The sequence below is a fragment of the Hemiscyllium ocellatum genome, chromosome 22 (assembly GCF_020745735.1).
Source record: "Hemiscyllium ocellatum isolate sHemOce1 chromosome 22, sHemOce1.pat.X.cur, whole genome shotgun sequence".
Classification (NCBI taxonomy): Eukaryota; Metazoa; Chordata; class Chondrichthyes; order Orectolobiformes; family Hemiscylliidae; genus Hemiscyllium; species Hemiscyllium ocellatum.
Window position 1 is genome coordinate 50,266,523 of NC_083422.1, and position 15,582 is coordinate 50,282,104.

Here is a 15,582-nt window from a genome sequence, read left to right on the forward strand (position 1 = left end):
GGGAGTAGCTTACATCATTTGTTAGTGCACAAATAATCATTTGGTAGTACAGAACTTGTGTATTGCCAAAGAAAAATGTTGAAGCTTTGGTCTTCATTCATCAAGATAATTCACAAGCAATACAAATGTAAGGAAAAACAACATGATACATTGTAGGAGAATAGGGTACTGATTGCTTAATAAGAGGACCTTCATTATTATAAGTGTTGCCATGAAGAATGTACAAGTTAGATGATGACTGACAGCTAACTTATAGCTTTCTTAAATTTTAAAACTCTGAGTAGTCAAAGTATTGCCTTGAACAAGAGAATGGTTGTCACCTGTTTTGCTGAGTTAAAACAGATACAGTATGTGTAAAAGTTCTTTCTCTCTGCAAAGAACAGGATCCTGTGTGTTAATTTATGTAGCTTCCAGTACATGCAAGTGTATCAGGCTTCGAGCCCAACTGACAATCCTAAATTGACATCAGTGTAATGACCAGCACATCCTGGATTATTTGATAAATGCGGTCAAGAATATTGTTGTGAATTCAGATCCAATGTTGGATACCAAATTTTAAATTTTGCAAGCATTGGCTGTTGAATATCAGAGTCCAACAGTCAACCAATCACTATTCTCAAATGTTATTTTCCTTTTGTGTTGGTATTTCTTGTAAGTTGTCCTGATGAGCGAAAGGTGAAAAGTTTCAACAAGATGTCTTTTTCAGCAATCTCAATTCTTAGCAACCATCAGTTCTTGTGAAGGGTCACCAAACCCTTAACGTTAACTCTGCATTCTCTCCACAGATGCTGCTAGACCTGCTTAGTTTCTTCAGCAATTTCTGGTTCTTATCTCAACTTTCTAGTGCCATATAAAATAAACAGAAATCTTTTTCTAACTCACCGGCTGAGACTTTGTGCGCCTTGATGGAGTCTGGCTGCAAGGAAAGAGCAATGTTATTGTGCACGTATGTCCAATGGAATTAAATCCTTTAGTTTAAAAATTCCCTTCCTTCCCAGTACTGAACATTCTGACTCATCCTGGGGCATAACACCACGCCCTCTAGCTGACTGTGACAACACATCCATCCTAGGACAAGTCAAACAGAGATACGCATGAGAATTCCTAGAAGCATGGCATTCCAACCGGAACTCTATCAACAAACACATTGACTTGGATCCCATTTACCACCACTGAGAAAAAGAACAGGAAATGACATCAACCTTAGGAAATGACATCACCAACCCAAGGAAACTCAAACATATAAATAGAAAACGGGCTACACCACCAGTGCTTCATTTGGAGGCTCACTGAAGATATTCTTCAGGAATGAGGAGGATGTGCCAAGCAGGCTAAGATAAAAGGTAGGGAGGAGGGACTTGGGGTAGGGGTGTTGGGAATGTGATAGGTGGAAGGAGGTTAAGGTGAGGGTGATAGGCCGGAAAGGGGGTGGAGATGGAGAGGTCGGGAAGAAGATTGCAGGTCAAGAAGGCGGTGCTGAGTCCGAGGGTTGGGGACGGAGATAAGGTGGGGGCAGGGGAAATGAGGAAGCTGGAGAAATCTGCATTCATCCCTTGTGGTTGGAGGGTTCCTAATCGGAAGATGAGGCGTTCTTCCTCCAGGCGTCATGTTGCCATGGTCTGGTGATGGAGGAGGCCAAGGACCTGCATGTCCTTGGCGGAGTGGGAGAGGGATTTAAAGTGTTCAGCCACGGGACGGTTGGGTTGGTTGGCACGGGTGTCCCAGAGGTGTTCTCTGAAACGTTCCGCAAGTAGGCGGTCTGTCTCCCCAATGGAGAGGAGGCCACATCGGGTGCAGTGGATGCAGTAAATGATGTGTGTGGAGGTGCAGGTGAATTTGTGACGGATATGGAAGTATCCCTTGGGGCCTTGGAGGGAAGTGAGGGGGGAGATGTGGGCACAAGTTTTGCATTTCTTGCGGTTGCAGGGGAAGGTGCCGGGAGTGGAGGTTGGGTTTGTGGGGGGTGTGGATCTGACGAGGGAGTCGCGGAGGGAGTGGTCTTTCCAGAACGCTGATAGGGGAGGGGAGGAAGCCAACTGCCGCCGCAACATTGACCGCCTCAACCTGTCCACCCCTCTCACCCACTCCAACCTCTCACCTTTGCAACGTGCAGCCCTCCGCTCTCTTCGCTCCAACCCCAACCTCACTATCAAACAGACAGACAAGGGAGGCGCAGTGGTAGTGTGCCCACCGATCTTTACACTGCTGAGGCTAAATGCCAGCTCGTGGACACCTCCTCCTACTGCCCCCTTGACCATGACCCCATCTCCCACCACCAAGCCATTATCTCCCAGACCATCCATAACCTCATCACCTCAAGGGATCTCCCAAACACTGCCTCCAACCTCATAGTCCCACAACCCCGCACCGCACGTTTCTACCTCCTGCCCAAAATCCACAAACCTGACTGCCCCGGCCCATCCATTGTCTCAGCCTGCTCCTGCCCCATCGAACTCATCTCTGCATACCTCGACATCGTCCTGTCCCACTTAGTCCAAGAACTCCTCATCTACGTTCGGGACAACACCCACGCCTTCCAACTCCTCCATGATTTTCACTTCCCTAGCCCCCAACGCCTTATTTTCTCCATGGACATCCAGTCCCTGTACACCTCCATCCCCCATCACAAAGGCCTCAAAGCCCTCCACTTCTTCCTTTCCCGTCGAACCAACCAGTACCCTTCCACTGACACCCTCCTTCGACTGACTGAACTGGACCTCACTCTGAGCAACTTCTCTTTCCAATCCTCCCACTTCCTCCAAACTAAAGGAGTTGCCATGGGCACCCGCATGGGCCCCAGCTATGCCTGCCTCTTCGTAGGATATGTGGAACAGTCCATCTTCCGCAGCTACACTGGCACCACCCCCCACCTTTTGCTCCGCTACATCGATGACTGTATCGGCGCTACCTTGTGCTCCCACGAAGAGGTTGAACAGTTCATCCACTTTACTAACACCTTCCACCCGACCTCAAATTTACCTGGACCGTCTTAGATTCCTCCCTCCCCTTCCTAGACCTCTCCATTTCTATCTCAGGCGACCGAATCAACACGGACATTTACTATAAACCGACCGACTCCCACAGCTACCTAGATTACACCTCCTCCCGCCCTGCCCCCTGAAAAAATGCCACCCCATATTCCCAATTCCTTCGCCTCTGCAGCATCTGCTCCCAGGAGGACCAATTCCAATACCGAACAACCCAGATGGCCTCCTTCTTCAAAGATTGCAATTTCCCCTCAGACGTAGTTGATGATGCTCTCCACCACATCTCCTCTACTTCCTGCTCCTCCGCCCTTGAATCCCGCCCCTCCAATCGCCATCAGGACAGAACCCCACTGGTCCTCACCTACCATCCCACCAACCTCCATATACATCGTATCGTCCATCGCCATTTCCGCCACCTCCAAACAGACCCCACCACCAGGGATATATTTCCCTCCCCTCCCCTATCAGCGTTCCAAAAAGAGCACTCTCTCCGTGATTCCCTCGTCAGGTCCACACCCCCCCACCAACCCAACCTCCACTCCCGGCACCTTCCCCTGCAACCGCAAGAAATGCAAAACTTGCACCCACACCTCCCCCCTCACTTCCCTCCAATGCCCCAAGGGATCCTTCCATATCCGTCACAAATTCACCTGCACCTCCACACACATCATTTACTGCACCCGGTGTGGCCTCCTCTACATTGGGGAGACAGGCCGCCTACTTGCTGAATGTTTCAGAGAACACCTCTGGGACACCCGCGCCAACCAACCCAACCGCCTTGTGGCTGAACACTTTAACTCCCCCTCGCACTCCACCAGACCATGGCAACATGACGCCTGGAGGAAGAGCGCCTCATCTTCCTTCTAGGAACCCTCCAACCACAGGGAATGAATGCAGATTTCTCCAGCTTCCTCATTTCCCCTCCCCCCACCTTATCTCAGTCCCAACCCTCGGACTCAGCACCGCCTTCTTGACTTGCAATCTTCTTCCCGACCTCTCCGTCTCCACCTCCTCTCCAGCCTATCACCCTCACCTTAACCTCCTTCCACCTATTACATTCCCAACACCCCTCCCCCAAGTCCCTCCTCCCTACCTTTTATCTTAGCCTGCTTGGCACACCCTCATTCCCGAAGGGCTTATGCCTGAAACGTCGATTCTCCTGCTCCTTGGATGCTGCCTTACCTGCTTCACTTTTCTAGCAACACATTTTTTAGCTCTGATTTCCAGCATCTGCAGTCCTCACTTTCTCCTCACTGAAGATATTACCTAGTATGGTGACAAAACGTCTAAAAACGAACTTTCCAGCTCAGTGAGCAAACCTACATCCAGAACCTCAACCTGAGCTACAAATCTTCTCATAACCTCAATTGAAAATGTTTCCAGGTCATAGAGTCCAAGAAGGTTATAGCATGGAAACAGGCCCTTCCGCCTAACTTATCCATGCTGCCCAGTTTTCATAATTAATCTAGTCCCATTTGCCTTCATTTGGTCCAGATCCCTAACCCATCCATGTACCTGTCCAAATATTTCTTAAATGACAAAATTATATTCGCCTCCATCACTACCTCTGGCACACGCTCCAGACATTCACCAACCTCTGTATGAAAATATTGCCCTTGGGGTCCTTTTTATATCTCTCCCCTTTCATCTTAAACCTTTGTAAATTGTTTTAGACTCCCCTACCATATGAGGAAGTTTAACATGGCAGGATTCAAAGCCATGAAGGCACTAAACAAGGTAGTTAGGGAGATAATGGTCCCATAGGAGGAAGAATAGAGAACGAGAGGACAGAATTAACAGCCAGTGCTAATAAGAGGGGAACCTATTCTGTGCAGCGCGTTTCTGGGATCACAGTGACTCAGCGTGTGATGGATTCAGAGTTGATCATGGTTTTCAAAAAGGAATTTTGAAAAGGTTTTCCCTATGAAGGGAATTTAAAGGAAAACTTTCAGGGCCAGAGTGAAAAGGAAGGATGGGAACTAGTTGAACAATTCTTACAAATAAACAGCACAGGGATGATGGGCTAATGGCTTATTTCTGTGGTATAGCCATTCTATCATAGAATCCCTACAATCTGGAAATAGGCCTTTTGGTCCACACCAACTCCCCAAAGAGTAACCAGTCCAGAACCATTCCCTTATCTCTGACTAATGCACCTAACCTACACATCCCTGAACACTATGGGCAATTTAGTATGGCCAATTCACCTGACCTGCACATCTTTGGACTGTGGGAGGAAACCGGAGCACCCGGAGGAAACCCATGCAGACACGAGGAGAACGCCAACTCCACACAGACAGTCGCCCGACGCTGGAATTGAACCTGGGTCCCAGGAACTGATCAATTGCAAAAGCTAAGGAATCTCAATTATTCACCTCCCAACGTAGACATTCTCAACAGCTGTAACTTGATCAAATTACAATGAATTTACTGGACCAATAATAAAGTGAGTTCAAATACCAACATGGCTGTTGGAGAACTTTGAATGCAGTTTTTAAACAATAGAAGTATAATCCTGGTGTCAGTGAAAGTGACTATGAACTTATCGCATTGTTGTGTGAACTCAATGGATTCACCAAAGTCCTTTAGGTAAGGAAACCTGCTGTCCTTGCCTTTTCTGGGCCTACATGTGACCCCAGTCTCACACCAACATGGCTGACCATCTATTGCCGTCTGAGGTTTAGAAGAAGGCACAATAAATGTTCGCTTTTCCAGTGATGAATAGAAATGAAAACCCTAGACACCCCCCACCATGCACTGTTACACACACACACACACACACACACACACACACACACACACACACACACACACACACACACACACACACACGACAGGCTCATTACAGAATAGACAGACGTCAGATTGAAATGCCATGCGATTCCATCCTGTAGACATACCCTTTCTTCGCGCTATTTTTGTCATATCCACATGGTGAATTGGGGGATGGACCTGTAACACAAGACATCCAATTAACTCACTTGTGCACAGTCTCTGAATCCCAATCTATTGCTTTTTCATGGAGTCCTCTGGTATCTTTAACTTTAGTAATTCATTCATGTGTGTTGCTGGCCCAGACTGCAATTATCATCCGGAGTGCAGTTAAGAGTCAACCATGTTGCTCAGCATCTGAAATCACACATAGGCCAGGGAAAGATGGCAGATTTCATTCAATAAAAGGCATTATTAAACTAGATGGGCTTTTACAATAATGGACAGCAGTTACTTTGCCATGATTAGTCTGGCTTTTGACTTCAGATTTTTCCTGAATTCAGATTCACCATCTACCAGAGTGAGATTCAAACCCACATCCCCAGAACATTAGCTCGGGGTGCTGAATTATCAGTCTAGTGATATTACCAAGCCATTATCACCTCCCCTATCACAGTGCCAAGGAATTTCTTGAGGTTCTGTAAGTATCAGCTGTGGCTCAATGGGTGGTACTGTGGCCTCAGGTCACAGTAGGTTCAAATCGCACTCCACTGATATAGAGTCATAGAGATGTACAGCGTAGAAACAGACCCTTCAGTCCAACCCGTCCATGCCGACCAGATATCCCAACCCAATTTAGTCCCACTTGCCAGCAGCCAGCCCATATCCCTCCAAACCCTTCTTATTCATATACCCATCCAAATGCCTCTTAAATGTTCCAATTGTACCAACCTCCACCACTTCCTTTGGCAGCTCATTCCATACACATACCACCCTCTGCGTAAAAAGGTTGATCCATAGATCTCTTTTATATCTTTCCCCTCTCACCCTAAACCTATGCCCTCTAATTCTGGACTCCCCCACCCAGGGAAAAGACTTTGTCTATTTATCCTATCTATGCCCCTCGTAATTGTGTAAACCTCTGTAAGGTCACCCCTCAGCCTCCAACGCTACGGGGGAAACAGCCCCAGCCTGTTCAGCCTCTCCCTATAGCTCAAATCCTCCAACCCTGGCAACATGCTTGTAAATCTTTTCTGAACCCTTTCAAGTTTCGCAACATCTTTCCGATAGGAAGGAGACCAGAATTGCACGCAATATTCCAACAGTGGCCTTACCAATGTCCTGTACAGCCGCAACATGACCTCCCAACTCTTGTACTCAATATTCTGACCAATAAAGGAAAGCATACCCAACGCCTTCTTCACTATCCTATCTACCTGTGACTCCACTTTCAAGGAGCTATGAACCTGCACTCCAAGGTCTCTTTGTTCAGCAACACTCCCTAGGACCTTACCATTAATTGTATAAGTCCTGCTAAGATTAATCTAGGCTGTTGCACTGAGTGCGCTGAGGAAGTGCTGCATTGTTGAAGGTGCTGTCTTTCAGATCAGATATTAAAACCATGGCCCCCATTCGGATTACGATATTGTACACTTGAAGAAGAGTTTATTGGCCAACATTCTTCCCTTAATAAACCTCACGAGTTGTTTGCTTGTGAAGTCCTACTTTCACAATATGTTGCAATTAACTCCATGCTTTAATGTTCGTCATTGTAGAAAAGTTGCTGCATGTTGGAGGACGTGGTGTTGGTAATCCATAAACCCCAAGACAACGCTCTAAGGTCATGGATTCAAATCCCAGATGGTGAAATTTTAATTCAACAAAATATGGAATTAGAAGCTCGCCTAATGGTGACCAGGTAACCACTACTGGTCAACACTTGTTTCAGTAATGTCCCTCAGGGAAGGAAATTTGTTGTCCTAGCCTCATGTGACTCCAGACGTACAAAAAAAAAGTTGACTTTGGGCAATTAGGGATGGGCAATAAATGATGGCCTAACCAGCAATGGCAGTATTCCATAAACAAAAAAGGCATCATATACACACTGATTTAATTGTGTAATATTTTCAACTAGTATTGTCAATATCTTCCTCTACCTCCCTCGAGAAATCTGGACAGTGATTGCCATTAGGCTCTTCAACCAGGGAGGTGGGAGGCTTTATTGAAATAAAAATATTTTGATAAAAGCCATAGAATATTTTAGGTCTAAAAATTAGCATTGAAAAGCATAATGGCTGTGTTAAATTTGTACAGAACCTTGGATGCACCACATTTGGGAGCATAATGAACAGATCTAGTTTCTCGGTTATAAAAAAGGACAACAGAACATTAGAAATTCTACCAAATAAACTTCCTTGGGTATCAGAACTGTAGGAAACCAATAAAAATGCGTTACATTTGGAAATGATGATAATGGTTGGAACTGGTGTTCCATATGAAGATACATAAAACTAGTTTGGAGCATTTCAGGCATTTCCAAGTTTCACTGATTTTTCCTTCCTAATTTTAACACATTCAACACCCATTTAAAAAAATTTAATTCACATTATTTATGGATGTAGGTTTGCACGCTGAGCTGGAAGGTTCATTTCAGACATTTCATCACCATACTAGGTAACATCTTCAGTGTGCCTCCTGATGACAACATTATTTACGTCCTAGAAGATTGAAGAGGCTAGAGATATTTAAGATTCAGGGCCCTAAAGAGTTCAAAATTGTTTTGAGGTCAACGCGGTGAATGTAGAAATGTTGTTTCCACTAGTTAGCGACCACAGAACAATGGACCAATACAAAATCAACATGGTCACATAAATCCAATAAGGAATTTCTTTACTTGGATAGACCGAATACAGGACCACAGTGAAGAGGTACAAGGTATATTTAAGAGGAAGCTAAATAAACATATGAATGGAGAAAGGAATGGAGGAATATGACAGTGTTTAAGGTAGAATGGGGAGGCTCACATGGAGCTTAAACTCCAGTATGGCGAAAGTGATCTTTTCCCTTGTGCAATTAGTAGGAAAAATATGCAAACACAGGTCCTACAAACAGTCTGCACCAAACTCACGTTTGCACACAGACAGTTTTATAGTAGATATGCAAATCTGCCTCTGTATTTTGAGGCTTGTTTTGGGCCTGTAGTCTCTTGCAGAAATAATGAATGCACAATGCAGGACTCCCTTGGCTGCTCTCCATCAATAATCCTTTTGTGCAAAGTACTCTGTTGCCTGACCCCACCGACATCAATGCCCCCCCAACCCCTCCCATTGTCCCTAACAGAATGCTGAAACCACGGCAACAAACCCAATTTACCAGCTGAGCACAACCTGTACAGACCTGTAGGAGTTTTGGTATCCGTGGCAACGGGCAAGGCCTCTGGGCTCGGGTTTCCACTCTCGGGAGAAAGCTTGAGTCTGCGCTTCGGGGTGTCACTGAGTTGCAGGAATAACAAAAAACAGTGGGGAGAACATGAATGAGGCCAAATACTTTCACTAATTTTTTTACCGCAGTTGTCAAGTGGGTGCGTTGTTTTTAAATCTCCTGCCTGAAACATCATCTGCATTCAAAAAAAATCACAGAGCACGCTAAAAGAAATGAGACTTCTAATAAACACTGATTGTCCAAGATGATAAATTTGTCTCAGGAAATTCCGGCATTATCCGTTTGACTTCCCTTCCTCTGTTCAGTGTGTATATTTTCATATTCCAGTCAAAACGTTCTGGGTTCAAGTTGCACTAATAAAATGTCAGATTGTATAGCTGAGGGAGTGCTGCACTGTCAGAGGCATTGTGCTTCAAATGAGACATTGCATTTCTATAACATCATCAGAATTACTTAAAAAAAACTTATGGACTTTTGAAGTATAGTTACTATCTTAATATTGGAGGTATGCCACCAGTTTGGACTCATCAAAACAACAATGTGACAATGGCCCTACGATCGAGTCATGGAATCCCTACAGTGCGGAAAGAGGCCATTCGGCCCATTGAATCTGCACCAATCTCCAAAGAGCATCAAACTCAAACCTAGCCTCCCTCAGTCTATCCCTGTTAACCTGCATTTTCCATGGCTAATCCACCTAGCCTGCACACCTCTGGACACAACAGGACAGTTTAGCACAGCCAATCCATGTAACCTGCACATCTTCAGACTTGATCTATTTATGATATTGGTTAGGGATAAATTTTGGACTGGACCCTGGGGAGAATTCTCCTGTTCTCTTACAAACCCAAATTCATATTAGCGAGCATATTGAGCCTTAAATTTGGAGAAGTAATGGACTCTCTGACAGTGTGGCACTCCCCCAGCCATAGTGTAATGATTGACAGCATGTATTGGAATTGGGCCTGAATCCATGCCTTTTAAATGAGAGGTGGGGATGGTTGCCAACTCATTTTGTAAGGTGGAAGCAGGCAAGTCCTGGCTTCAGAATTGAAACCTGTAAATTGTGTGCAAATATTAGATGGGAATATGATCATGATCTGACAGCTGTGATATCCCTCATGGTTGAATTGCCTGTTTGCAACTCACAAAAGTTACCAGAGAGCCCCTGGCATTTGCAGCCAGTGATTCCAAGTTCATCAACAACTGAAGCCTTCAGGAAAAGAAATTGGGAAAATCAAATTCATTCCTTGGCTTAGAAGCTCAAAGGTGGTCATTAATTCTTTGGAACCAGAAAACAAACCATTACAGTATTTCCATCTGAAAGAGGATGTTGGTGGGGTTAGATAAAGTGAAATGGAAGGTAGTTCTGTGTAGAGAATAAACACCAGCATAGACGGTGGGTCAAATGATTGGTTTCTCTGCTGTAATTGTTTTATTACCAGAATGCAACTGAACCAGAGTTTTTTTTTCAGAATTGTTATCACCTGGAATGTACTGCCTGAAACTGCAGTGGAAGCAGATCTAACATCCAAAAGGGGAATTTGATAAAGAATTGAAACTGAAACTGAAACATTCTTAGAGATTTGGAAACATGGAGGTGGAGTGGGACGAATTGCATAGCTCTTTTAGAGCGAGCTGGTTCAGGCAATGATGGACCATCATTTGTCACATCATCCTCAAACTTTCAGAGGGAGATTTTGTCATCTGGCTTTAATCTTTTACACAGCAAACACATGTTAAACTTCTACATGTTATTTTTTTCATTTAACACTACCGAGTATACTTCAAAAGTACATCTTTGGCTGTCAAGCGCATTGAGATAGCAAGGGTCAAAAAGGTGCAAAACAAATGAAGTCCTCTCGCAGAAGGAACACAGGACAAAGCAGTCCATTTGATCAGCACTTCAACCACCAGTGAATTCAACATTCACTACCTCCACCAACAATGCTCAGTCACAGCAGTATATACTATCTATAAGATGCTCCTTTGACAGCACTTTTCAAAACCACAATTTTTCCCAACTGGAAAGACAAAGACAGCAGACACATGGGAATGCCTGCGCTCTCAACTTTCCCTCCAATACTGCCATTCCTTTCTTTCCACACCATAGAGTTCAACAGTACGGAAACAGACCCTTTATTCCAACCAGTCCATGCTAACCATAATTCCAAACTAAACCAGTCGCACCTTCCTGCGTTTGGCCCATGTCCCTCCAAATGCTTCTTATTCATGTACTTACCTAAATGTCTTTTAAGCATTGTAACTATACCCACATCCTCTGGAGGTTCATTCCACACATGACTGTTGGTATAAAAAAACTGCCTTGCATGTCGTTATTAAATCTTTCTTGTCTCACCTCAAAAATATGCCCCCTAAGTCTTGACATTGTCCACCTCAAGAGAAAAGCCATCTGCCATTCACCGTATCTATGTGTCTCATGATTTATAAGGTCTATATAAGGTTTATAAGAGTGATCTATAAGGTCACTCCTCAACCTCCAGTGAATTAAGTCCCAGCCTACCTAGCTTCTTCTTATTACCCAAAGCCTCCAACATCCTGGTAAGCTTCTTCTGAACCCTCTCCAGCTCAATAATATTCTCCCTATAACTGAGCGACCAAAACTAGACACAGTACTGCAGGAGAAGCCTCACCAACATCCTGTACAACCTCATAACATAACATCCCAACTCCTACATTCAAAGCTCTGAGCAAAGAGATGAGACAAAATCTTGGATTGTGAATATTCCTACAGTTGGAAAAGACAACTCAGCTTCCCACTTTCTCAAGGGGCAGTTAGACATGGACAACAAATGATGGCTACCCCAAACCCATGAACAGTATAAAAAAAGTGAGATAACTAAATATTGCAATGAATGAAACAATTAAAATTAAAATATGCATTTCAGAAATGAACTATTAATTGGGGTGGCTACTGACTAATTCAGAGCTGACATCTCACCTTTCCTGGCAGGTGAGACTGTTGAGGTTAAAGGACAAACTGGAAACGGGAGAGAGGTGGAGATCCGGGAAGAAAGGAGAATCCGGGGAGAAAGACATCTTTTCTCTTTGGCTTAAAGTTCACTTTGAGTCTTGAGCATATAGCAGTGCAGAAGTAGATATCCTTTCAAAGTCCCATTCGAGTCTGCCAGTCCAATAAGAGAAAGAGAGAAGTGCAATGAAACTCTTAAATAATGCAAGGCGTTTGTTTGAACATCACAGTTGCACGAAACAGTTTGAAGGTTGTGTTGTTTGTGCTGTGTGCTCTGGGCTGCTTTTAAATCTCTGCAGCCTCTCAGCTGTTGCTGAGGTGAGCGGTTGTTATGGACGCGCTGGGTCGGTGTGCAGTCGGGAGGGGAGAGGGTGCAGACGGTGCCGGGAGGGACGGAAAACACTCCCCCAAGGGGGGAAATAAAATCCAAGCATCTCGCCCGATCGTTATTGGAATCTGTGCCAAATTGGCTTTTAAATGCAACCAAATAGAAAGATGAGCCAATCTGTCAACACGCCCTTAATAAAACAGTTAATTCCGGCTGACAGTGTTAACATAAGACACACGGGGGTGTGAATAATTGCAGGAACACGGTGACTATCTCGACTTCATCTCCATCAGTGTTTGAAGTGTTCTGGGATGAGGGCATCAGCATTTATTGCTGATCTATCATTCAACTGGGTGGATTGCTGGGTCACTTCAGAGGATAGGTGAGGGACAACCATGTTACTGTGGAGGGTTAAGCTGACAGGAGAAAGATTTAAAAAGAACATGAGGGACCTTTTATATATGTGGAATAAACTTCCACAGTTATTACATTTAAAAGAAACCTCAGTAAGTTCACTAATAAGGAAGGATTGGAGGGACTTGGGCCAAGCGCAGAGAGATAGGACTAGTTTAGTTTGAGGTTATGGTTGGCATAGACTGAAGGGTCTGTTTCTACGTTGTATGGCTCCATAACTTTAAGTCAGAGGGTAGGTTTGAAACAACAATCCAAGATTGATCAATGGTTTGGGAGGAGGGGAGGTGGGGAATTCTAATTATCTGCAGATCATTAAGCCAGGCTTTTGGTTTCCCAGGTGAGTGACATTACCAAGACACCATCATCTCCCCACTGCAAGGATTAGGGCAAATGTCTTCAGATGATACAAATCAAGACAAATGCTGTCCAGAAATAGAATCCAATAGGGCAATAATCCTTCAGCATTGGTATACTAGCTCGATGTTTATCTCCAATATAACACCCAGAGCAAAGTATCTGATCATTCATCACAATGCCATTTGTGGGATCCTGCTGTGCATGAATCACATACACAAAACAGTCTCTACATTTCAGTAAAGTACTTGGTTGGATCTGAAGAACTTTTGGAGGCCCTGGGATCCTGACCCTTCCTGCTCAGGACTGTTATGGAACCACTTCACATTTAATAATATTTGAAGATTTGAGTTGAAGGGTCCTGGATGCTTTTTTAAAAGAAGATCATGAAAAGACATTGGAACTTTTTTTGAGCCAGGCTTCTCAGAAACCACGTGAATTGTGATACCACTGGTCTTGATTGGTTGAGCTGATTGAGTACTGGACTTTATGGCTGATCTCATTGAACAGTGTAGAGAAAAATAGAATCTCTATAGTGTGGAAACAGGCCATTTGGCCCAATAAGTCCACACTGACTCTCTGAAGAGTAACCCACCCAGATCCATTCCCCTATTCTATTACTTTACATTTACCCTCAACTAATGCATCTAATCTACTCATCCCTGAACACTATGGGACAATTTAGCATGGCCAACTCACCTAACCCACACATCTTTAGATGGTGGAAGGAAACTGGAGCACCGGGAGTAAACCCACTCAGACATAGGGAGGACGTGCAAACTCCACACAGGCAATCACCCAAAGTTGGAATCGAGCCCAGGTCCCTGGTGCTGTGAGGCAGCAGTGCTAACCACTGAGCCACCCCAAAGTGTTTGTAAGTTTAGAGTATCTGTGCAGTTAGTTGGGGAAGGCCTGCTAAGAACAAGCCTGCTAAGCTAGCCCATGTGTCCTGTTTCTGAAACATCATTGTGGTGAATTCAGGGTGAAACCTGATTGATTTTCTGGAAAGAAAAAGTGAAAGAGCTTCACAATCTTGCATTTCCTGAGCAAGCTGTGTTGGCCAAGATACCAGTGACTTTGCATGTTTAGTAATTTAACCAATTGCACAAGAACTCCCAATTGAAAGCTGTGGAACATTTTATATCTAATCCTTTTTGCCTTCAATTATAACCACCACTGGCCAGAAAGTGGCATTCCTTTTGAAGTGAATAACTACAGATAAAAATCCTTTTACCTGAATGTGTGTTTTGGAATACTGTATCTATGGGAGTAAACATTTATATGTTCATATTACAAATTGTGTGATAACCAACTGTGCATCTTCATTGGATGTGTTTTGTTTTATAATAAATTGGTAAATTAATGTTAATGAAAGAAACTTGATTGATGGATATTTTCAATCTCAGTCTGATATAGATAAGGCATTTCAGGACTTGAGTATACTATTTTTCAGTTTTATGCTGTGACCTGTGGACTAGAGAAAGACAGAAAGCTGCTTTTCCATCTCAACCATATGACAACTCTTTGAATCATTAAGATGAATAACCCTTTCAAAGAGCTGTGGTAGGATGAACTGAATGGTTTCCTTCTGTGTAACATGATTCTGTGAAGATATGGTGTCTCTGATGATTGGCCTTTGTGACTAGGTGGCCCACTCAGCAGAAACCACAAAGCCAACAAGGAGATGGGGACAGGGTAGTGGGGAAGTTGGGATGTCTATGACCATGATGCTTCTGATTATCCAGAGTTGACCAAGGCTGTTCTTCTTTGGTTCTAACCCGAGAAACGCAGCTAGTCACTTACAACTTGATGATCCCTGAAAAAATGACACATTTCTTCTGCATACTCTTCATTTTGCACTCATCAGGATAATTCATAAAAATATGGTGTAAGAGGAAAATAACATTTGTACTGTTTGAGAGAACAGTGCTTACTGGTGGGCAAGTGGATTCTGATTGGTAGAGGTGTTGCCATGACGAGGGAACAGAATAGAGGACATGACAGGATCATGATTTTTTTGGTTTGTTGCTTCTGTTGTTTCTTCATCTAATCACTGAAAACTTGTATGTGCCTAGCTCATTGTTGCATGTGGGGCAAACCAACTTTTCTATCAAAACCAGATATATTAAGGATAGCAAAGATGATTCTCGATAAAAGTGAGAGAGGCAGGGTAGCTGTCATGGGGGACTTCAACTATCCAAATATTGACTGGGATCACTACAGTACAAGTACTATAAATGGGTCAGTTTTTGACCAGTGTGTGCAAGATGGCTTCCTGACACAGTATGTAGACAGGCCTACAAGGGATGAAGCCACTTTAAATTTAGTACTGGGTAACGAGCCTGGCCAGGTGT

At 44.0% G+C, this 15,582-nt stretch overlaps 1 protein-coding gene across 1 annotated transcript in view; it reads right to left on the reverse strand.

Annotated features, from left to right (window-relative positions):
• Positions 1 to 12,200, reverse strand: part of cdc25d (cell division cycle 25 homolog d) — a 32,850-nt gene extending 20,650 nt beyond the window's left edge. Inside the window, exons 1-4 of the mRNA XM_060841812.1 lie at positions 12,103 to 12,200; positions 9,096 to 9,190; positions 5,888 to 5,939; positions 883 to 916 (exon numbers count right to left, since the gene is read on the reverse strand). Coding sequence (XP_060697795.1) covers positions 883 to 916; positions 5,888 to 5,939; positions 9,096 to 9,190; positions 12,103 to 12,200 — 279 coding nt within the window. The remainder of the gene's footprint in view (positions 1 to 882; positions 917 to 5,887; positions 5,940 to 9,095; positions 9,191 to 12,102) is intronic.
• Between the last annotated feature and the right edge of the window lie 3,382 nt (positions 12,201 to 15,582).